Genomic DNA, 25,168 nt, shown 5'->3' with positions numbered 1-25,168 from the left:
ACACTCTTCTTTTACTTTATCTTGAGTAAAAAAATTAATAACTGCATGCAAAATGAGATCAAATGAGATCGTTTCTGTATGTAGCAGTGAAATATCTTCAAAGGAAGAAGAATATCGACGGTGCAGCGAACAAAGGTTCGTCTCCTCCTCGATCATCCTGACGCAATCTGAAGGTCATACCTCTCTCGCTTCTGTCGAGTGTGTACGTTCTATTGTCCGAAGGTATGCGACGCGCTTCGGCGGAAAGGAACGAAATCGATTAAAGCGCAGTATCCTCCGTGCCGGATCCGGAATGCGATCTCGTCGCCGAGTAAATGATGCCGCGTATCTTTTCCGCGCTTCCGCCACGAAGTCCACTGAAAGAGTGGAGTTGAGCTTTAACTCAGATATCCGGGCAGCATTCCAAATTTTACGACGTGGAAATGTGCGCGCGGGGTACAACGCGGTGTAGCTTCCCGGTCTCTGACCCTCGGTGTACCGCCATAACGGAGCAATCGCGGCGCGAATCGATAGATATTTATTGCCGCATCGGTGGCGATAAATCGTAGCCGCTGACCGAAGTCAAAATACTTCTGTGATTCTCTTACATCTTTCATCGCGAGGAAAATAAGAAGATTCCGTCCGCAATCGTGCAGAATTTCGTGCGAGATAGTGTGCGATACTACGCGCGCCCCTCGAAATCACGTGATAACGCAAATGAAATAAAAACAAGATTAACGTCGCTTTTAAAAATTCAACAGCCGGGACTCCTAATTCCGCTGACGCAAACGTGTCGTTTATGAACGTTAAGTAAAGCGATTACAATTTGCCGCGACAAATCGCATTTGCCGAGCGCATCGAAAATGTATTCGGCGTTTGTGTATTTTTATCAACAATAACCGCCGCACCGCGCGACGAAATGCCGAACGGCAAACGGACTTGTAATTCGAATTCGCCGATACAAAAATTAAATAAAACGCATGTGTAAAAGCTATAGTAGATTCGTATTGATATTCCATAAGCGATACGTGCAGGTGATAGCTACTAAAACAAGCAAACAGAATATAGTTTTTGCATATGTATGTAAATCATTTTAGGAAAATAGTTCCGTTTTCAATATTTTTTTTATAACGTACAATGCAAATATTTTTTTACTATGGCAAAAAATATTGTATTTTTCTTTAAAATTTTATTACATTCCGGTATAGTTTATTAGAGATTTTTTTTAATTCTTTCTTATATATATATATGTCTTAATTTTTCATATTTATAAAGTAACGTAAGTTTCTTTTAAACAATAGCGAGAAATAAAATTAAGAAAAGAAAGGAAAGAAAAGCTATTACATATCGGTCATACATATACCGTAAGATTTAATTTATTTTGTAATTATGATTTTATTTTACATAAGATTGTTAGACAACTAAATTTGAAACGCACCGAATAACAATTATTATCAAAGATCTTGTTGAAGCAATTAAAGAAAACTAACAACTGAATTTATTTATATCGTAAATATATTATAGTAAAATCATCTATTTATAAGGCAAATCATTTTATTAAAACTATCAATGTCCAGTATATGATTTTAATTAACAATAGTAAACGATATTAATGATAATTAATAGATTGTTCAAATACCTGTACAATTATGTAATAGAATTGTTTTTATCGTTGAATTATTTTTGTTGCTTGGCCTTTGTCGATAGTGGCAAAAATATCCCCGATTTCGGCCACCGTGTATTCCCGACAACTGAAAAAGCATTTTATATCGGAGATTGGCTAGATTTATTGCGTTTTCAACTTTAACAATGTCCGAGAAAACTTGCCTATCGGTTGTGCGCGACTTTAACCGAGTTCGAGACGAATTCGAGCTGCAGTACGACAGATATATACCTGAGAACTCAATCCATGCGTCGCGCGATTCAGCTTGTCTGAACGAAACTTTGCCGGTTTATTGGTTCACCGTACGAGGATTTCGTGGAGAATAAAATAAATGTACCAGGAATTTGCCATCGCGAAGTGATAAGTCGATCGAATAGATATAATCCGACGGGAGACATTGCGTGTGTCTCTAGACACACTGGATCAACATTTGCCAACCTCTTCTGATATGCGAATCTCTTAGCACGCGTATATCTCATAGGAAGAAGTCACGATACCGATTCCATCGCATTTATCTATTATTATTTTAGCATGTTTTGAAAATCGTCATCAAATCGAGTGCGTAATATTGTTGTTTCTAAAATTGCGTTAATTTCTTGGAATCAATATTCTGTAGAAAACTTTTGAAATTTGCTCGTCAATTTCTTATAACAAACTTGAAACAATAATACTTTTACTGAGAACTTTTAGAAAGTACTGCAATGTTTTGCGATATTGCGATATTGCCGTGCCGGCCGACGTCTTATCGGTATTATCGCGCACTTCTAACGGCGAATATTCAATGAATCTTTCGCAGCCGTCTCTGACTAACACGTGTCATATGATAAAAGTTATACCCACTTGAACCCACTACTTGAAGGCACCTCGAGTCACTTTGACGTTAAGCAGCTTAAACGGTCTGATACATGCATCCGTGTACATCGTTCCGTACATCGGATTAGCTACATCTAAGGGATCCCTGTTCCTACGCGCTGGAAATTGGAATCTGTTCTCTATTACTGTACTGACACTCAGACCCGACACAATTTCTCCTACTAGTGAATAGTAAGCACGTGCATGAACAACCTGGAGACAAAGCTACACAACGGAGATCGTGAAACGCGTAATCTTGAACAGAGCGAAGCGCAGTGTTGCATATCTCTGTATAATAATGTTATAGTTATAATGAAAATGCGGCTAACGAAGTTGGACAACAATTACATAATCATAAAAGTAGCGTTATGTTTAAAGTAACTCCTATTAGAAATACAGTTCGTGAAATGCGATCACCGTTTTCTTATTGATTTCAAGACGAATTTGATTACTTCATAACGTTGAGAATATTATTACCGTATATATTAAATACTCAAGTTTTTTTTATTCAGATATGAATAACATAAAACTCATACGGCCAAATTTTGTATGATACATTTTATATTTTTTTAATTACCGAATATCCTCATTCAAGATTTTAATTAGACTCGAAAAGATACCGATTGAGATCCAAATGTATCAGATATTCACAACTCTTGAATTGTTATAAGAACGAAACCAAAATTAAGGCTTTCTTAGTTAAGAAATTAAGATATTTATTTTTCCTTTCGCTACTTTTCTATAAAATAACATGTAATGCAAATTATATATATCTGACCGCATATATAATTATTACCTGTCTTTCGCACAAACGCGTTAATTCAGCACTGTTATTATTGTGAACGTGAGCATAAGTTGGTCGAAGTAATTATCCTAGCAAGTACGCCGACCGACGTTGATACGTAACTGAACTGAGAATTATTCGTGTAATCTACATCATCGTAATGTTCCGCAAACTGAAATCGATTATTTGCCACGTTGAACTTCCATTAGCGCCAGCCGGCTGTGTTTATGTATCTGACAGTTGTAACGCGGGTGCAATTAGATATACATTGAAGCAACTGAACTTTCTGGGTTTCTGTTAAAATTATCTTTCTACGCAGTGGATGAAAAGTGTCGGAGAACAAAATAAAATAATGATTGTTCTCTGGATGTTGCGGATATTGCCGCGTTTGCTATACGTGCATTTTATTTCAAACATTTAAAAATTAGAATCTTGAAAGCGAAATGTATTAAGATTACCGTTGGAAAATTTTAACGCAAAGAACTTAAATTCAATATAAAAGTCAACCATTTAGCAATTAATTCGTATATAAAAATAATTTAACAAAATTTATGCCATTATATGTAATCTCTTCTTATAAAAAAAGAAAACAGAAAATTGAAAATTGATTTATATTACTCGCGAAATACAAAGATGAATTAACGGTAAGTTCAAGTTTGCATATCGCGTACAAAAAACTTCGAAGAAGCACCAGTCGTTTCTTCCTTGCTCCGTACAGAATGCCGTCGTAGACTAGGTATCGATCTAGAACAGCGTAAACACCATGTAGGAGACAGTAGGAAACGAGAGATAGATGCGCCGCTGGGTCACAAAGAAACTAATCTCCAATACAGCGTAATGTAAAGCTGATGGTCTTTCGAGACGGAAAAAAACGACCTGTCGGAATACGGTCAGCGCATCTTTTGCATCATAAACGGCGATCTTTCAGTAGAACTTGATCAGATTTTATCGAAACCTCATAAAGGATTTTCGGTAAGACGTGGACGACGTGAAAAAGGTTATTTTAAGTACGACTTGTATGACTCTTACGTAAAATATGAAATTTAGATTCTTGTTAAGGCAGAAGGGTTTATTCGTAAAAATTTGTCTAATACTTTTAATTTATTTAACCATTATTTAATGCGCTCTTCAAATAAGTATTTCTTAATTTTAAAAAATGTGCGAGCTATTTTCTTGATATATTAATCTAGATTAAACATTAGAGATAATACGATGAAACATTTGTCTTTATTTGCATTTGCATAGCCCTATTTTTTTTTTGAAGAAAATAAAATTGATTTATAATTAAAAAGAGAAAAGAAGGCGGCGCAGTTTTCTTCTTTGATCGTGTCGGACCAAAAGGAGGTCGTGAAAATTTTCTACGTCTCCTAGTCTTGACAGCGTATTCGAAACGTCAACGACACCTGCTTGGTTATGGCGCCGATGATGTCTAGTAACAGGAATAATAAGGCAATACTGCAAGAACTTCCTTGACGGTGAACGTTCAGAGAAATTTCTGATAGCTGGCAAATTTTTCTCTCGCTCGTGTCAAATTGGCGATTACATAATTTTTTCTTTAAGTAGCAAAATCATTTTTAATGAAAGTTTAGTGAAATTTTTATTTCAGTAAAATAATATTTAATGAAATAGCACATAGTAAAATTTCGTTTAGTATAGTAAAAATTTGCTTTCAGATAAATAATTCCAATAAATATTATATTATAGACAAGTCGAGCCTTATTGAAATGTTGATAAATTGATTATATGTATTATATTAATTGTGCCATAGTGGCTGTACTTATGATTTATGAACAGTACAAAATTATTTGTGTCGATCGTTTATTCGATGTTCGACATTTCAGAGTTAGTAATGTTGTGACGTTGGTACGAAAGTTGGTCGTTTCTCGTGGAGATGATGGTTTGCCTTTGAATGCCCGCTTTATCGCTTCGCAAGGTCGGGTTACGCGTCTTCTTCACATTCGACACATCCATTTTGCCTCCTTGCGATAGAATCGAGACGCGCTTCTATGACTCGGGATGACAGTTCGGCAAGAATGCGCCCGGTCATCGCAATGTGATATAAAATCCGAACGGCCAACCGTGACGAGGACAATCCATCGGATGAAAGGTGGGCAGTCGTGCTGTGTGACTTATCGATCGAACATCGTCAGGGTGCTGCACTGTCGTCATTTTTTAGAGCGTCTCTTTATACAGATGATGCATCGATGCGCCTTGCAAATCGATCACTGATATTCACTGTTAAAGAGTAGAGTTTATTATAAATATGTGTAAAAAGAAAGAGAATTAAATACTGTGCGACTTTACGATATTAAAATATCATAAGAGATATACTACAAAGATTATACAAAGACATTACTAACATAAGATATTGCTAAGATATTAAAAGCTTGCTCATAAGAAGAAGAAATTTATTTTGCGACTATAAATATAAAGTATATTGTATATTTATATAAATATTCCTAAATGAATATAGAATGTTCTCTCGTCACAGATGCAACTATTATAAAACCGCTCGTAAGTAACTGATCGCGTTTTATCAATTATCGATGCTTTTAATCTGGCACCGCTGCACCAGCAATAACACACCGTATCTGTGGCTCGCCATCAATTTTTTTCAACTTAATCACGCACCTTTTATTACATCGCGATAGCTTTATCGAGCAGCTCGACGCAACACGTGTAAACTCGCGTAAACGAACGCCCGATGATTAAAACTGTCTCTCTGCCGATTTATTTTTCCCGTATGCCGCAGTTTCATGTGTTTGCGTTTCGCCGTGTCCTGTAAAATTACATTCGCACTTTGTGATGCAAAATCTCCCGCGATATACAATCGCGCGTGAAGAGAAGCAAGTGCAATAATGTTCAATCGGGCGTGTAAACAGAGACATGCGCAAGATGTTTCTAAACTTTGCGGGTCTTCTCTTGAGAGAATCTTTAATCGAATATTTAAGTTAACGGACGCTCTTAGAATTACTATGCTGCTCTTTAACCCCAAAATCGCTTTTCTGTTGCAGAAGCGCGAGCTAGAATAATCGGCACGGGGGATATCTACGTGAAGACCGGAAGTCTTCTGACGTTGACGTGTCTCATGTCGCAAGGTCCTCACGATCTGGGAACGGTAGCTTGGTACCGAGGAAGTCAGGCGGTGGTGACATCGCCGCGATCAGAAAATGACATCGAAGCGGAGCCCCGCATAACCGTCGAGACGGAATGGAGCGATGCCCTCACGTCGAGGTACGAATGAATAATTAAGCCTTACCTACTTTTTAAATGTAATTAAGCTTGGATTAAAAATATTTTCAATAATGATTATAATAAAATTGCTTTTTTAATATATAACGTGAGAGAAAACGGACAAAGACTTGCCGATGTGATTAATCGTTTTCGTAAACGTTAAATAAATCTCGTTCACTCGCGACAGCGCGTCTCTCTCGCGGCAGCGTGTATTACGATTTATACTTTAAATATCAAAAACTTGGTTAACGTGAAACTCGTTTACGCACGATGGACAAAATGGAAAAAAAGCTTGTCATGCTTGTCGCACATTCAGAGTCATCGTTTCCGCACGGGAGAAAACTCTCATAAACGTGCGCACCCGCGTGATATTGTTATACGAAGTGCTGTTTAATTTTTTACACCGGCTCCAGTCGGGCGAATACGTCGAATAAATAAAAAATAAGGATCACGCGCGCCATATATTTGCGGCCGTCACATTTTAACGCGGTTTAAATATTTCAATTTTTGTCACGGCGTCGCTGCGACGCGTTTTAAAAGCTGGATTCACCCTGAACGATATGCACGCCAATGCAATTTTGTAAAATTGTTTGGCGAAGGGCTCGCGACGCGGTAACACGCTTACGCCGCGCTGAAATCAGCTCGACCGACGAGTCTACAATTACAATAGCTGAAAAACGTCATGAAGTATTAAAATGTAAATAGGAAAAGACGGGGCTATCCAGGTCAGACGCAGATCTTCGTGCGTAAAAAAAATCAATAAACTGATTTATTCATCCTCTTGATACATTAATCCGATACGTTTCGGCTCAGTTTTGAGCCATCTTCAGCCGTTACAAAGTTAGTTAAAACGTTCTCAATTCCATATGGTGAACTTCCCGATTCAACATCGTTAAATGTGGTACCGCACATCATTACACGCACATCATTGTTGTGCGACGTGACGATGAGGCGTTTAAGTCTCGTCGCTTATTATTCATTTTTGTACACTGTTCTTTATTCCACGGCTCTCGGACCATTTGATATAGATCCTTTGGTCCACGCTTCTGATTGTTGAATCGGGAAGTTCACCATATATGGAATTGAGAACGTTTTAACTAACTTTGTAACGGCTGAAGATGGCTCAAAACTGAGCCGAAACGTATCGGATTAATGTATCAAGAGGATGAATAAATCAGTTTATTGATTTTACGCACGAGGATCTGCGTCTGACCTGGATAGCCCCGTCTTTTCCTATTTTAATCTCGAGGGTCCTTATTTTACTTTAATTAAAATGTAATATCAATCGTGTTCAGATACTCTTTTTCTTGCGACTTCATCAAGCGTGGTAAATATTCGTCAAGCGCGATTGGTTTCAGTCGTCTTTCACCGAAATACTTTTTTTTTCTCGACGATTCTTTCATCGAACCGTCCGTCGCGTGTACAATATTTCATCGCACACGGTGTAACCATATCTTTTTCGAGCTGCCGGCGAAATAAATAAATGGTCCTCCGCTTATCCCCTCCCGCGCCCAGGGGAAATAATGAGAAATAATGGCGTGCTGGGTTGGGTGGTTGTCCCGCCGGTCCTACACGTCGTCGCGGTTCTTTGAAAAACTGATCCCACGCTCAAATTAATTTATTTCGAGATACCGCGGGCTCTATGGGACCGCCTTAAAAACGCGCGATATGCATACCGCCAAAGCATTTGCTAGCGACAATGGTGACATGAAAAATTTATTTTTTTTCTACCCATAAAATTTACAATTCACGCTCAGTATATGAATGTTAATTCATTCTCAATACTTAGATGCTTCAAGTTCTGATTAAATATAAATCTATTTTTATATAATTTTTAAGATTTTTTTATCACATTATATTTTTTGTCACATTAATGCCGTATGATTATTTATATAGCAAGATGTTTAAAGAAATTTAATATTTAAAATAAGACAACGCACATATTGCAACACACGAAAAATCATCTCCTTACTGTATGCGTACGTTCTATTTTTAAAACATGAAAAGAACAATTTAAAATTTTTAAACTTATACATATAAAAAGATGCACTTTGAGAGACAAGTATATAAATATTAAATATATATATATATATATATATATGTAAGTGCGAAAAAAGCAGTCACTGTGGTTTACTGTTATTGTTTATGTCCCATTTTTCTATTCAGAGTTCGGGATAAAAGTTACCCGGTTCACCCGGTTGGAATTGTTCGATAGAGACTGCAGGGATTCGAGATGGTAGACATCGAGACGCCGTGGCGTCGCGTCGCATGACGTCTGATTATTCTAATTGTCTCGGGCAGATCCGAGACAACAGGGTCCTTTGTCACGTGGCCCGCGCACCGTGAAGACGCATCGGACATGCTCCGCATTTCGGACGACCTGGCTGTTCAGCCAGGTCGCTTGTGTCGGTCCGAATATTGCGTTCGCCGTCGCCGTTGTGTCCGCCGCGCGATGTCGCGCGTCCGTTTTTGGACGTGATTGACGATTGTCACGACGATATGCCGTTACACACCGCGTCGGCAAATTTACGGGACCGCGGCCCAAGAAGCGAATTAATTGTCGCGCAGCTGTCGGCCCGCGACTTCCGTCATGCTTTCAGTTTCAAATTCGGAACTGTCTGAGAGTCTGTCACCATATAAGTGAGACGTTCCCAGCGATGGTGTCGGGAATGTGATACATGTCGATGGTACATTTTTATGCGCGCCTATATATTTGTTAATGTTATATATATTTAAACGTAAAAAGAAAAGTCTGCCTTCTTTTAAATTCTTCGAAATGAATAAAGTTCACGTTCTTTTTTCAGATCAGTCAAGTTTAAATTTATAGATAGAATAAAACGAAGAGTTTGTATGAACTGTATATTATCCGACAATAGCATTCCCACATATTTCCAGAATAGTACATACATTATTCACATTCATAAAGAGATATTCAAATTTCACGTTAAAGCGAGGAGCTAATCTACGAACCTGATTTTCAATCCTGGAACTTCCGCGCGCATAAATCTTCCGTGCTCCTCGATAACATTAGCGTGTAACCGGATATCGTTTCATTTCGTCGCATCGAGATTACCTTACCTTACCTTCCAACCGCTCGAAAGTGGTGGTTCGCTGTCGAGGAGCTTAGTCCGGCGTCGCTATACGTTTTCATTATCCTCGGACTCCATCAAGTCTGCTGTTATGGCTCGTCGTCGTCGCACCGGCATCGCAATAATTATTTCGCGGGCGCATTCAGTTCACGGAACTGTGGTAACCGCATACAGGGGACAGCGTTACCGTAGCGGTGGCCTTAAGCGGCGGTTATTGGTCCCACGAGTGCGATGCATTACGACGTTGCGCGATGAAGCTAACTACTGAAATGCGGGAAGTAAATGAGTAATCGATAATCTGTTGGAAGCGGCGCAACCTTCTTCATGTAACGTTATATATCGTGTAACGGATATCCCTGTTGTGTCCACGTATATTCTATACGTATCCGACAAAACTATGTATCGCTTCTTATCTAAAAACGATAATTTACGGCACGCGAGTATTAGAGGTACGCCAATGAGGATAATTATAACGAAAGACGATAACTATTAATATTTATATAATCGGCAATCTATAATAATCTATATTGATGACATAATTAAAACTTTTCTAAAACTTTTATGTCTGTATCTTCTCTCGTGGTCGTTGAGAAAGACGCGTTAAATTAAATCTTCGCAACTCTTTCTTCCTTGGTTCAAATTGAAAGTTTAACAAAGATAATTATTGAACTTGAAACGATAAAAATGTCGAGCAGCTTTCTATTCAATTAACAAACAGTCGCGGGAGAGAATTTCTTCTTGACGCGCGATGGAATCATTCGGAAGCATATTCGCTTTTCTAACTAGTTTGCCGTTAAATTGGGCGATTGCCGATTAACTTTTACGTGTCCATGACTTTATCTCTCGCGCGCGTAATTACGTGTTTATCCCTCTCGGGATTAGCGCAACGCGACCGTGCAGGTTTATTAATGCATCTCCGCATCGAGTCCGGCTGCAATTTTCTCTCTGTATTGCGTTCCACGCGCTCAGACCCATTCAATATTCATATTTGAGGAATAAATTCTCATCGCACTTGCAAAAGCCTTCCGACACACGATACGCTATGAAAATTCGAACCCGTTCCGATTTCTATCGGTCCGATCAATTCTATTTACTGCGTAACAGTAACGAGCGTCTAACAAACAAAATGGAAATAAGAATGAAGACCAAAACTTGCTCTTTCCATCTTCCTCGATTATTACCGCTGAATGAGTTGATTAAAGCTTGGTCGGATGCAATGTAAATTCCGAGTGAGAGAACGACTGTTATGATGTACGATGTGTAGCTATTCAAAATTGATATCTATGCAGACACCTGCGACATGATAAAATGATAGAAATTATAATGATTCTACAGCGCTTATTAAATATTTCAAATAATTATCAGTTTATATCAATTTCAAGTATATATAGTTAGTATCTTTTCTTATTATAAGTTAGAAATTTCAGCAAAGCAGTTACAAATTTCATGATCTTTTTAAGACAATAATATATTATTATTTTATTATATTATTAAAATATTATTTTGCTTAATTCTATAATTCGGTTATCGTTTGGTATCTTATATTTTGTATAATGAGTGTGTTCTTGTGAAATACGCAATTTTTATGCATTTATTGCATAATACTTGCATTATATTTGTATGTATATTGTACGGTTTAATTAATAATACGGAAATATCTCTAGAACGCATTTAGAGATAGTGAAACGTGATAAAATTTGCGTCATGCATATCAGAGATCTTCGGCAAAAATATGTACAATACTATGCAGAGAGGAGAATGGGTAATTGGACCCGCTGCAGCTAATAATGTCGTGGATAATTATCACTAAATTAACGATACTTTATTATTAGTTGTGTCTTTAGTCATTTTATATGATCCTGTACTTTATTATACCACTCTGACGAAACTGTACGCTGCTAACGTATGCGACATCAAAACGATTACGTAGAATGCATACACAGCGCGATAACGATCCTGTTGCAAATTTTATGAAGGCTTTTAAATAATCCATGATAACACTAAATTATTTCGTGATATAGGTAGATTATGATATGAGAAAAGCGTGATAGTTTTAGGGCATTATGCATATTATCTCTTCGGAAATACATTCAGTTCCATTAAAAACAGCGTACTAATGCATTTTCGGATTTATATATGAAAACATTTATATTTGCAGTTAATTGTATATTTTGTACTTTACATGTGTAAAATAACAAATTAGTTATTACTTTGTATTTGTTACTTTACACTTGTCATTTTCTAAAAAATTTCATACCTTTATATCTCGGAAAAATGGCTTCTTTTATAATATACGCGAGACGAAGGAAAATCCTTCACAGAGTAAGCTTCAAAGAGCTACTTCCATATATGGCATCCCTAACGACCGAGTAGTAATTTTCTGACTTCGTACACGTCACTCCTCCTTTCATTGTATTCTTTCTCCTTTGATTAAGATTAATACTCCCCGATTTTAATTTAAGTCACATTTTTAATTAAGCTACAGATACGCTACAGATAGGCTGTTTAGCAGAAAGGAAACGAAATGAAAAATGAACCTTTATCTTATAGTTACCTAAAGGCTCAACATTCATTACTAATACAATAGAATGCAAATTTGTTTATGTACAATGTGAAAAGTAGCATTTCTCTTATGACACTAAATGTTGTTTTCTTCAAAAAACGGCATTCTTGTATTGTAGAAACAACGCGATCCTTATTGTTACCTAGAAATTTTCAAATATTAACATTTATATTGCATTTACCGTGACCAATTTAATGACGGTTACATAAATCAGATATGCATTATTGTAATGTACACGTTCCACGTACGACGTAGCGATAAACTATATTACCTTTTGTGCGGCAGATTGAGGATCACGCATGCGAAGCCCAGTGACTCCGGAAACTACAGTTGCGTTCCTACCGTGGCGGAGAGAGCGAGTGTCAACGTGCACGTGATCAATGGTAAGTCCGTCAGAAATGCCATAACTGATCCACGCGACAAGATAATCCCTGTACATGCGTCGATCACTTATCCCCAGGGTTGCTGCGATACACCCGCGTCTTTGTTTATCACAGTGCATTAACCCTTTCACGCATGGTATATCCTTTTACTGACGATTTAATCTTCTCGCACGCGTGCGTGCAGGAAATTAAAATATTAAAGCGATACTTCTAGCCGGATCTAGCTCGAAATAAATCTCAATTCTCGATCTCTTAAGTAAATTAAATTCAAGTGGCCCGTTGTCCTCTCACATCGAATACAATTTTGATGCCAATAATCGATTGTGTTCTATTTTACGGGCTCGCGCCCGTACACACACACACACACACACACACACACACACACACACACACACACACACACACACACACACACACACACACACACATGTACATACAAAGGTATGTTTTATTTTATTTTATTTTATTTCTGTTCTACTTTTACTTTTGTTCTGAATAGAAGCTAAAAAAATTATGAATAAAAAATATCGAAATAGAAGACTAAAAAGAGTTTATATTGTTTATAAAATTGAACGTTTACTTTTCTATCAAATTTGATTGCAATGTAACATGAATCTTAATTATTGTAACAAATATTTTATCGTATATTTTATTGCATATTTTTAATTATAAATATGCGCAGTTATCAAAATCACCGAAAATTTCATTTTGCTCTGAAAAAATGGGCGATTTAATGAATTATGCATAAATCGTACACACGAAGCACATATCGGCTTATTATCCACATAACTGTTGTTTTTCGCGAACGTTTTTCCGTTCGTCTTATGATCGTCTGGCGACGTATAAAAATAGCCCGATATCGCCGACAGCATCGTGTTTTCTGGCCGGGTCTACAAAAAAGCGTAATATCCAGCGGGAGAAAGACTCGCGAAGATGAAAGGCAGAACGTTTAAAAGGCGTTTTCTGGTGGCCTCATAGGCGATTGAACTCGAATTACAGTCGATTGTGAGAAAACCTCAACCATTCTCGATTCTCGTTAACTGTTTCGTGGCTGGAAAAGTGATAATCAATTAAATTACAAATAAAAAAATATTTTTATCGTGTTACTCTATTTTTCAATGATTTTTCATATTTTTATAATTAATTCATTTGTATATCTTAACATAATTATCACAGGATTTATATAATTAAATTTATATAATTAAACTTTTTTTTCAGCTTAAAATAATATCGCGGTTAGTCGCTGCTAAACATTGCGTTTTAGTGTCAAATTAAATAAAGAAAACTTTCGTATTTTATTTAACAGCACGTTATATTTTTCATACTACTGCAATTTCAAGGTTTTTTGCTTTGCTAGTTTTGTTATATAGAGGAAAGAGAAATATAGAATAAAAGTAGTAAAAAAAAGATTTCATGAAAAATAATTACTTTTTTTTAGAATAGGCAACTCTTGTCGAGCTGATCGAGGTGAAGTATTGTAAATAGAAATAGGCGTAATAGACGAACGGGAAGATACGCCTGTAATTTACAGGCAAAGCATCGTTGGTATCAGCTACGCTTGATGTACCATTTTACCACCGACCATTATTTTCCTTTTGTTATGCCGGCTCTAGCGAAACGTAATTCAATTCCTCGCCGAGGTTCGACCCATTCGGCGTCCACCCACCTTTTCAGCGGTGGCCTTTTCATCCAACTGAATTCCCGAAGGATACCGTTCCCGAGTTGCATCCCGGAGCACGTACTGTATGCGTAACGGATATTTTTCTGTAACAAGCCTTACCTGCTCGTGATTATTTCGTGGCTCTTATTGTAAATCGGAAGACGAACGGAAATCCTTTACCGGCGAAATTTCGAACGCTAAAATACTGCTTCATAAAATACTGCTTCGCCAGCGTTTAAAGTGGATGATATTAAATAACAATCGTCAAGGCAATCTTGTCGATTAACATATCGAGATTGATGATAATATACAACGAGAGCACAAATAATGATTAAATATTAGAGAGATAAATGAAATATAGTAGAATATATTTTTAAAATATATTTTTAAAATATCGATTAAACGAGAGATAGGCTATATATATGAGAGATAGATATGACATTGCGGACTACATTTTGGGAATGCATTTCCCCTTTTTAAGAATTTTTTACTGATTACGAAATTGGAGCAATTAAAAAATATATTTTTAAAATACTGATTGAACGATAGGCCATATGAGAGATAGATATGACATTGCGGAATACATTTCCCATTTTTAAGAATTTTTTTACGGATTACGTAATTGGAGCAATTTAATTACATAACGAGATTGTAGAGATATTATACGGGAATTTTTGATACGTTCTGTTTCGAATGTATTCGCGCGGCTATGCATGGCAATTAGAAATTTACGGTATCACCGAATCGTTCAACAAGCGTATTTCAACGGGCGCGCTCGGGATTGACCAAAACAATGCAATGCGCGTGTTTTACATTAATGCAAGCGTAACTAATGTGCCGACGTCTTTGTTGTACGCGATGCCCGAGATACAATAATAAACCGTTTTACTGCCTAAGCGTAGCTGCTATTTGGTTAAACCTGTTTGCAACTTGTAATTCAACTACAATGACCATTCTCTGCTTCAACAGTTCACAACCAGTTTTGCCTCGAAAAGCAATATTTTTTTATAGAGGCCAATGTAGAGAGACCTTAAAATTCGTTCCGTAAAAAAAAAAGGTATTTATGTTGCTTGATTAGGTTAATTAAAACAGACACATTTGTGGAATTTTTTGTGTCGCTATACACACAGAAAAGTACATACTACCTGCAAGTAAATATTACTTGGTCTAAATATTTGATAAGTTTATATATCCGCAAATCTACCATAAAGTCATCACAAGCGTTACATTTACTTAAAACATATATTCTTAAAACATGTCTTAGCAAGTCTAGTACTTTAAACAAGAATATTTAATTAATACAAGAATTCCGGTTTACTTACTACATATAGAATAGAGTCTACGGAAGAAAAACATATATTTAAATATATAATATTCTTGAAAGAAGAATAAAAATTCTTGTTTTCAGCACAAAATTATAAGCTTTTCTAAGATATACTTGTGCCAAGTATATCTTAAAACTATTATTAAGAAAATATTCTTTGTTGAAGGAAACTATATTACTTAAAATAAAATAAAATAAAATAAGTAATTGCTTTCCCTGGCCGTAGAATGATATTTTTCTGTGTGTACACTGGCATATTTTTACGAGCTTCTGATTGAATCGCTGGTTTATATATACCGTATATGATATAGCGTACAAGCAATTTTCCAGAAATTCTGCACAGCGTTCTTAGATGCACGTGCGCATTCGATCAGAATCCGACTATTTATAAAAAGAAGTTGGTCCGTTTTTACGTTTGACTTGTCTGTAGTTGGGTGGAAATTATGTGCACTCGTATTAATGCTCTCATATTTAGGTACGTCGTCAATCGCATGAAAATTTTTATTGCACGACTTATATCGCACATCGAATGTTTTATGCGATCATGATGGCGTTCGACCTCGTCAATCGATTCGTACTAAAATCATAATAAAATTATATTCGCTTCTTTTTATCGTAGCTGCAAGTGGAACTTACATGCATTTAAAAGGGCTTATAACTGCAATTAATTAAAATAATGTTTATTCTTTTATCATTTTGATACGTTTTACATTACTTTGCGTATATTAGTTTGATCAAAGTTATATTGAAAAAAATTGGCTTACACGCAATCCATCTCCGATTTCGAATAAATCTAAAAATCTATAGATGTACAAAAAAAATGGTATTCGTCTTTGTAACATGTAACATGGTTATCTATGTTTCAGTTCACTTCACACTTATCGCAAAATCTAACTTATTCAAACGTTATTTCAAATGCTAGTGAAAATCTTCAATTTGCAGTTAAAAACCATCACAGATAAGATATCCATTCGATTCGTTATTTAGAATGTTTGCGATTGGAATTTGGTAAAACATAAACGTAAGTTTTATATCATTTTGCATCGGTATCGAAAATTGCTTTCCTCCCTCCGTTATTCATTACATCGCGCAGATTTGCGCCGAACCCATGTAATGCGCGTTTAATGATTTTTGCGTAAAAGCCCCCAACTGCTGCTCAAGGGAATCAGCATGAAATGTCAATTACATGGAAATTGAGGAGGGAGAGAGAACCTGTGCCGCGCTGAATAATTCGCGAATTTGTTCGAACGGTTATAAGGTGCGCTCTGAATGCAAACAGTTCGCTGACAGTTCGCGCACATGTCAAGTAATTAGATGCGGCAGACGTGTAGGATGATAGGGAAATCGCGCGCGGTTGTTATTATCGCAGCGACGATTTTTCCTCCATCGAACATGATCGATTTTCGATAGAAACGATGTTGCAGTCATTGCCGTCGCGTTTAAATTCTATTTTTTGTCACTGCATGTAGTGTGCATATTCATTAGAGGTAATAGGTAATTGTTAAAAATATAAATATAAATAAATTAGAATTCAACAGACTTTTTTCTCTAACGATAGAGAATCCACTTTTCTATCACGTAAATTTTTCATTTCCTATAGTTTCAAGGAAATGTGATACATAAATTTTTTAAATTGCAATTCGATCATTATTGTTTTGTTGTTGATCATTATATTAAACTGCTTTGTTTTATGCACACGTAATTGAATTTTTTGACGCACATGATAAATAACGACGATATCCATCCCCAATGGAATTGCATCAACGTTTCGATCAACTTTTGATGCAGTTGATAATTTTTATCATCGCGTGAAAGTTAATTACTTTACGCAAAACCGATTAAAACGGATCACGTTTTTACAAAATTCTTTCATTACTCGATGTCGACAGATCAGCGAGTCGACAGATTTACGCTTGTACCTGTTCGCGCAAAAAAGTTTCCTGCAAACACGATCGTCGATCGAAGATCGCTATTGATCCATCGATAGGTCCGTTTGAACGTTGCACCGGTTGCACGCCAAACCGTCGAACGGCTATTTAATGCATCGCTCGTTCCGTTTCGTATGATTTCAATATCGATCATCTCGGCTGCGCCAAAAAGAATTTTTACGATACGCGCGTAGATAGGAAATGCAAATAAATTTGATTCGCGCCAGGATGAAGGATTGATGCATTATCGGTCCGATTTTTGCTCTCGTCGATGTAGCTGAGTCTTGCTAATAATTTGCAGAAACAATGCGACGCGACGCTGGGTCGTTAAAAAAAGTCATTATCATATTACAAGAAATATATAACGGTAGGTCGTTAACCAGAGCGAAAACTCGATCTGATTGTACTGCATGTCTCTAAAGAAATTACTTATGCGTTTATGAATAACTCGAGTTCCTGCGCTCATTGGTAACAAAGTGATTCACATTTACGTATTTATTCATGGCATTATTCGTGATAAACAGCGAATAAATGAAAGAGCTCACCGGGATAATGCTATTGCGCAATATCTCGAGCCTTTAATAAAACGATTATAACACACGCGTAATTTCTTACAGAATACATGATATAATTAAACTGAATTTCGGGCGCGACGTCGGGTAAACCGTAACCCCCGCATTAACTCCCGTAAATTTGGATTAATCCGGATTATATGGACTCGCGCGCTCTCGGTACCTCTCTCGGCTGTGCTCTCCGGTCGATGAACTTATTGCGATTGCATTATGAGTGTCGTGTACGATTGATTGTTTTTAACCCGGCGAAATAATAGCCGGCTAATTGGCATTAATTGAAAATATTTCACAAGACGGAAATGTTACCGATTGAATAACGTTATTGGAGAATTTATTTATTTAATAGATTGAATATCTGATAAATTTAAAAGCAAATTATGGAAGGAAATAAAGCGAGCACGAGCTGTGATAGAAATGCGAGACTTTTATAAGAATAGATTGATATATTTTTATCACAACGTGTAACGTTGTGTAACGTAAAACGTTACGTAATTTGTATACCTTGAGCTAAGAAGAAAGCGCCTTATTTCTTTCTACAGATATTCCAGTTGGAATAATTTATGTAGCGCGCGAGAGAGGATGAGGAAGCATTATAGTCTATTAAAATCACATAATAGGCAAATGACTCCGCTAATTGTAAGCACTATTGCTCTTGCTCCTGCTGTTTGAGAACTCTTGATTCACAACCACCAAGTATGTATGTACAACATCGGGTCGAAACCATAATAGGTTTTCCACAATTCGCCTGCGCTTCGTAGTTCGTATAACAAATGCCACTACAGATCCCGTATCGCCAATCCCATCGAGCACAACCGCATCTTGAATAGTAATGCCTTTTGTAATTGGAACTTTAATTTTTACATTACCGAACAGATAAATTCAATCGTTCAATTCAGATCTGTTCGCGAATTTCTTCGAAATGCAGGGAAATGAAATTTGAATCTAATCGAAGAGAAATTTTTCACATAACAATTACGATCACAGAAAAGAATACGGGTTCTATGCAAGATAACTCGAATCACTGATATTTTTTTCTCTCACGAATTTTAAGCTCCGGAAGCAGAATCTCAATTTAAAATCATGATATTATAATTTTAGTGTCTGCTGTGTGATTCCTTTTCATAGAATTGAATATAATTGTATACTGGTAATGAAAAAGTATATATAGAAGAAAGCTATTGCATAATATCCTCTTACATTTTTATTAACAAGAAGAATTGCTTAAGGCGTTTTCATTTAGGAGATTAACTGCGACAATTTCGTGTACGCGATGCCTGTTAACGCGCGGTTTAGCGAATCAGCTTTATTGCGTATCAGTGCTGACGCGTTGCGGATCCGCATTTGGATCTACCGTAATGTTCGAGCGACAGTACTACAATCTGTCGTGCATTATATACTCGATAAACTGAAGTCCAAGCCACAAACGATTGTCAAAGTTGTGCGGTGACGCCAGATAGTTGCGATATGTGTGAAACCGCGGTGTTCATACGGTATTAATACTATTGTATGAAGTCATTGGCACAATCGTTTCCAGCTCTTCGCACATGACGCGGTCGACTAGGCTATATTAATGCAATAAGCGTATTCTCACGACGACCTCTCGTGATTTCTGCGTGCAAAATTTCGAAATAATTGAGATTAGTAAAATTATCGAAATGACAATAATAATGAAATATGACAAAAATACTTTTTCTGTACAAAATTTTATTCAAAAGATATTCATTTTGAAATCTTTAAATTAATAAATTTAAAAATTGTCTCAAGACGCGTGCAATTATTTTTCGTGCAAAATAATACAATTAATGGCACTGCCGTCGATTGTAATATCGATAATTATCGTACAATCGACTAAAAGGATATTACATTTCTTAAGGCTCCTGGGTACCTGCCGCGGCCATGTTGAATCGTGACGTCAGAAGCGAGAAAACGACACGTTGAAAATTCTAGCGTGGTACTTCCAAATAAAAAGATATTTGCACAAAATAACACTTGAGATCACTTCAGGACACTTCAAAAATACTTCGGCTGGTATCCCTTCCCCTTGACAATTATTAAATAACCGTAAAACGAACGTAATACGAAGCCTGTACGATCCCAATCATGGGGGGACACATGGGGGGGGGGGACACACGCGATCTGCCAACTCGGAAAGAGTGGTAAAGACTCCTTGAACGTAGTACATTCCTTGCTAATCTGAAGAACTCGAAGTATTTTCGAAGTGTGCTGAAGTGATCTGTATAAGTGTTATTTTAAGCAAACATCTTTTTATTTGGAAATACTACGCAAGAATTCTCAACGTGTCAATTCTCAACATTTCTCGCTTATTCTCCATTGGTTGGAGAGAGCACAGATGATTGGGAGAGAGTTCTTATTTCTACCGCGACGGTCTTGATTTATTAAAATTGCATAATTTGATTCCTTTCGAAACGCAAAAATTTTGCAGAAAGTAATGTAGGAGCTGAATGTATGCGTGCATGTACGTGTGTGGTATGTGTGTGGGTGGGAAACCGATAGACATGTATATCGCGAGCGGCGGTTAATCGGCGGTTGCAAGAGTGAAGGCCTTCACACACGAATCGACGGAAGACGTAAGACGTAAATCGTAAGGAAATCCACCAATCAGAGTCGATTCCCCTAGGGGAATAGTCGACTCTGATTGGTGGATTTCCTTACGATATACGTCTTATGCTTGGGCTACACTATGCGCGTTATCGCGAATCGGATTCGCGAATCGTGCATTTGTATGCCATTCGTGCTAAGCACACATGGTATAATACAAATGCACGATTCGCGAATCCGATTCGCGAAAACGCGCATAGTGTAGCCCCAGCCTTACGTCTTCCGTCGATTCGTGTGTCCGGGGCTTGAAGAGAAGATACGCCGGTCTTTTGTTCGATCGTGTTATGTCTTCGAGAGAGCGAAGCGTCTGCGATTTCTGCGAAGCCCGACTGCGGACTGCGCGCTAGTAGTGCGAGTCACGTCACAGACCGCAGTCAGTTGATGACAGAGGATTTCCGGAAAAGGTATCATACCCCTTGACTAAAATAAATTAGGTATATTACAATTATTCCTGCGAAAGTGTATTTTTTTGTTACAGTAATAATAATAATAAATTAATGTACATAGATACTTTCACGATTAAAGCAAATTTGATTTCAATGTGCAGATAGCCGAGTTATCGCAATCAATTTTTAGGAGTGTTCCACATTTATTTTACTGTATGTTGAACTGTATGTTTTGTAGTGAATCAAGAAATCGGTGCTACATCACACGACCGCGGCCGTTGCATATTTGTTTTTTCTGCGTACTGTTGCGCGCACTCGGTCGACGTCGACGCCCTATCACTCGCTCACTGAGACTGTGACTCGAGCGGGCAGGTAGCTCTGTGAGTATTATTTCTCGAAACGCAATCGCGACAAGTATCGTACGATTTCAAATGCTATTATTAACCTGCGCGATTAACTAATTTCCGCGATTATCGAGATAACCTCATCGTGAACACATCGAGGTTACGACTTTAAAGCGTCGTCTACAATGGCCTAGTTTACACCGTGCGTTTAGGCCGCGACCTATACCTTATATTCAACCCAAACACGATAGGTCGCGACGATGTAAACAGTTGCGACCTCGCTTGGGTCAGGTCTCTTTTTCGCGTGCCCTGACATAAATTAGGCGTAGACCTAAAGTAGGACGTAACGCGTGTAAACGCAGGTGACCTAAAGATCGCCTAAAGTGCAGAGAGTGTACCAATAAATACTGGATACTGGATTTTTATCTATATTCGACCAAAAGTATCATAGGTCTACATGGTGTAAACGTTTTGTTTAGAAGCCTATTTTAGGTCAGGGCATAGGTCAGGTCGCACGGTGTAAACTAGGCCAATAGCAGTAGGAGTATGCAGTAAGACATAAGCAGTAAGCTATATTGACCAACCACAGTCGACATATTATTCTTGAATTGTAAAAATCCTATTAGTTAATAACTTACTGCTTACGTCTTACTGCTTACTCTTATGGCTATTGTAGACGAGCCATACATTGCATCTTGAAACAGATATTTTACTCAATTTATTCATTTGTCCGCTGTTTTTGAATTGAAAAATATATGAATAAATAATCAGTGAACTATATACTATACTGGAATGTAAACTCCCATGCTAGCACCCGGGCCACGAGAAGAAAAAGACAGAATGGTTGCTTTGCGACTCTGTCTCTCTCTCTGTTTATTTAGTATATGTATAGTTCACTAGGAATAATACATCCGAATTGTCGATTTAATTGGTTTAAATGACCGAAAGCGGTACGAGATATCAATATATCTCTATTTACTAATGATAAATAATCGCGTGCTGTTAACATCGAAAGTCGTTCAAGGTGCAATTGTCATATTCCGATGATTAATGCGCGTGCAATCGTAATTAAAAGAAAAATTTATTTTGCAAATACTGTTTGCTACAACAAAGGAGCCTGGGAAAAGGAGAAGGAGGAAATATTAGAAGAATCGGACGACGCAACCACAGAGACAATCACGAAATAAGTAATTTATTTATTATTTTATTTATCACGTACGCGAATTAAATAATGGCTAATAATTATTTTATACACGCAATATTATTTATTGAAATATTCATTATGTTTAATTATGCACGCGTATTACAATTTGAATATGTTTATGTAATATGTCAATGTAATTTATATTTGAACTCCGGATATGAGTCAAATTTTTTTATTTTAATTTAAAGAGTAATGGATCTGTGAAACTAATAAATAGATGTATATTACTTTAAAATGTGAGCTAAAGGAGACCAGTATTAATATTTAATCCTAGATTAAGCGTAATAGCTTATTGTGCACTCGCATTCTCATATGAAGCTAAAATGAAATTCATTATATTAACGCATTGTTTATTACGATTCTCAAAACCGAACAATTAATCCTTATCGATTAATAGTTTAATTGGGGAGATCTCTATACTTTTCGTGTCTTTACATTTTTTTAAGTGTCCGATCATCCGGAATCTTCCAACATCACTATGAAGTATGCGCCGATTCAGCGCGAGATCCGCTTGCCCACAACAGAGACAGTCTCATACATCGAACCTCCGCACGTTACATTCTGTTCTGTTCTCTGTTCTGTTAACTACTCTGTTCTCCCTAAAATTACCTCTGAAGAGATGATAATGACGGCCATTTGTTGGACACTAGGAACACGACCAACGAAGGTGCCCGTGCGCCAGCTGCACATGACACCTGAGCTAGCAAAAGCAGTAGCAAAGGAATTTAATACAATCTACTGTGATCAGATTTTGGTATTTCTTGGCATGGCAGGACTGATGACTATCAAAAGGATGGTCCGATCCTACTTCAATTCAAATCATGAATATCTCATCAATAGATGGCAAGATGTTTGTAACACAACCGAAATAGAAAACATCTTTACATCGGGTGTTGTTTTGCAGGACCGATACATGGCCTTTATTAAAACGTTAGAGATTTGGCAGGTTTGGATTAAATCGAGACCTGCACTCTGCAGAAGCCTCCTTGTTGCCGCCCTGGACCTTCCGGAAGGATCTCCTATACTTGTGAAAACTGCGATGGCTAAAGTAAAAATAGAGTTTCAATATTTCGGCATGGCGATGATACTAAAGATGGATGCCTTCGTGTCTTTACAAAATATAAATGTAAATAAAGCCATCTTTCTCCCGGATATCGCACAACAAGCTGCGGATCTCAGAAGAGCTATGGACGAGTTACGTACAAGATATGGAGATCGTTTCCCATATTTGAAAATTTACAGGCTCGAAGGAACAGATCGCCTCAATTGTAGGAAATACCCAGACCTTTTCTATGCGGTTGTTGCGACCGAAGTTGCCAACAAAAAGACAATCCCTGATAGCGTAAGGGATATTTTAATGGATTTGCAGACTCGTACCGCCAAACATATCATAGATGCTGAAGTAAAGAAAACGCTGAAATCCGATATGCTTGATGAGGTAACTACCGCCAATCTCCGTTTCCTTAATATTGAGCCGTGTCTCTTCTGTCAGCGTCGAGAAGAAAATGATGACAACGAGATGCTTACTATTGTAGGGCCAAAAGATTAAATAAATGCAGAAACTTATTAACGTTTATTGTGCGATAAAATATCAACTAATTGCGAGATATATCAGTTGCTTGAAATTTATAAGACAATCTCATAAGTATGAATAATAAAAATAACAGAAAATGTATCAGCCAGAGCGATTATTTATTTTTGCATAAGTTCGATGAAAAGTAATAAGTGATGATAGAATGATTTTCGCGAAAGAGATATTATGTCTCCAAATCTAGTAAAAATATTATCTTTTACACTGTTTCCAAGCATGATCTTTTACATATAAATAAGATTTTCAGGAAATTTGAAATGCCATGAAGATATGATATAAAAAATTTCACAGCAATACCCTGCAATCTCGCGTCTGCGAATAGACACTCACGTTTGATCGGGATATTAAAAAAAAAGATATTTTCTTAATAACTTTTTCAAAATCTCAGTTAAATGAGCGATTCGTCAAACAAGTCGGGTACGAGAGTACGTTCGCTGATTTCTTTCGGCTAATTAATTTATCACCCGACCTCCTTGCTTTAGGTTTCGTCGTAATTTACTGCACGTCCGTTTCGCTGGACGTCTTTCGTTCGCCACGCTTCCTGCACCGCATATGTAAATGCGAGAGTTAACACCACAGAACGCACGGGGATCAGACCACACACGGCTAATGGGATTTTGCGTTACGTGAGAAAGCGGTTGCTTGATGATTCATAGTGATCTTCCGGCAAATATTACTTTTCCACTTTTCTTTCCCCGGCTGTTTAACATTTGCCCATCTTTGTTAACGAGATCGCAAACAAGCTACAATAATTAGATCGCGTAATAAACGTGCGCTGCTGTAAGCGTGGCTGCGGCTCTCGAAAGCGAACACAATTATAACACATATGAGATGTTTATCATCTTTTCTCGTTATATCCATGTTCTAATAATTTTATATTTATTTTTCGACATACGTGACACAAAAATATATCAATCGAAAGTTAATTTACGGAAATCTGTATTGGTGCATCCACGCGTCTAGACAAAGAGTCTAATAATTATTATTATGATT

The 25,168-nt window shown here is 37.1% G+C and overlaps 2 protein-coding genes across 5 annotated transcripts in view; both read left to right on the top strand.

Annotated features, from left to right (window-relative positions):
• Dpr1 (defective proboscis extension response 1) overlaps positions 1–25,168 on the top strand; it is a 335,719-nt gene that overhangs the window by 263,948 nt on the left and 46,603 nt on the right. For all 4 annotated transcript variants that reach the window (XM_071726741.1, XM_071726740.1, XM_071726739.1 and 1 more), the window contains 2 exons: positions 6,293–6,512; positions 12,450–12,547. In XM_071726741.1, coding sequence (XP_071582842.1) covers positions 6,293–6,512; positions 12,450–12,547 — 318 coding nt within the window. The remainder of the gene's footprint in view (positions 1–6,292; positions 6,513–12,449; positions 12,548–25,168) is intronic.
• LOC139787492 (uncharacterized) lies at positions 20,996–24,259 on the top strand. Its single transcript, XM_071726588.1, has 4 exons — positions 20,996–21,054; positions 21,275–21,416; positions 22,494–22,567; positions 23,031–24,259. Coding segments are annotated over exons 3-4 (1,104 nt in total). The 5' UTR covers positions 20,996–21,054; positions 21,275–21,416; positions 22,494–22,566; the 3' UTR covers positions 24,134–24,259.

The sequence above is a fragment of the Temnothorax nylanderi genome, unplaced genomic scaffold, assembly GCF_030848795.1.
Source record: "Temnothorax nylanderi isolate EJ_2023f unplaced genomic scaffold, tnyl_v1.0 TNYL_tig0010_pilon, whole genome shotgun sequence".
Taxonomy (NCBI): Eukaryota; Metazoa; Arthropoda; class Insecta; order Hymenoptera; family Formicidae; genus Temnothorax; species Temnothorax nylanderi.
Note: the sequence above shows the minus strand (reverse complement) of the source record. Positions and strands in the feature narration are given on the sequence as shown.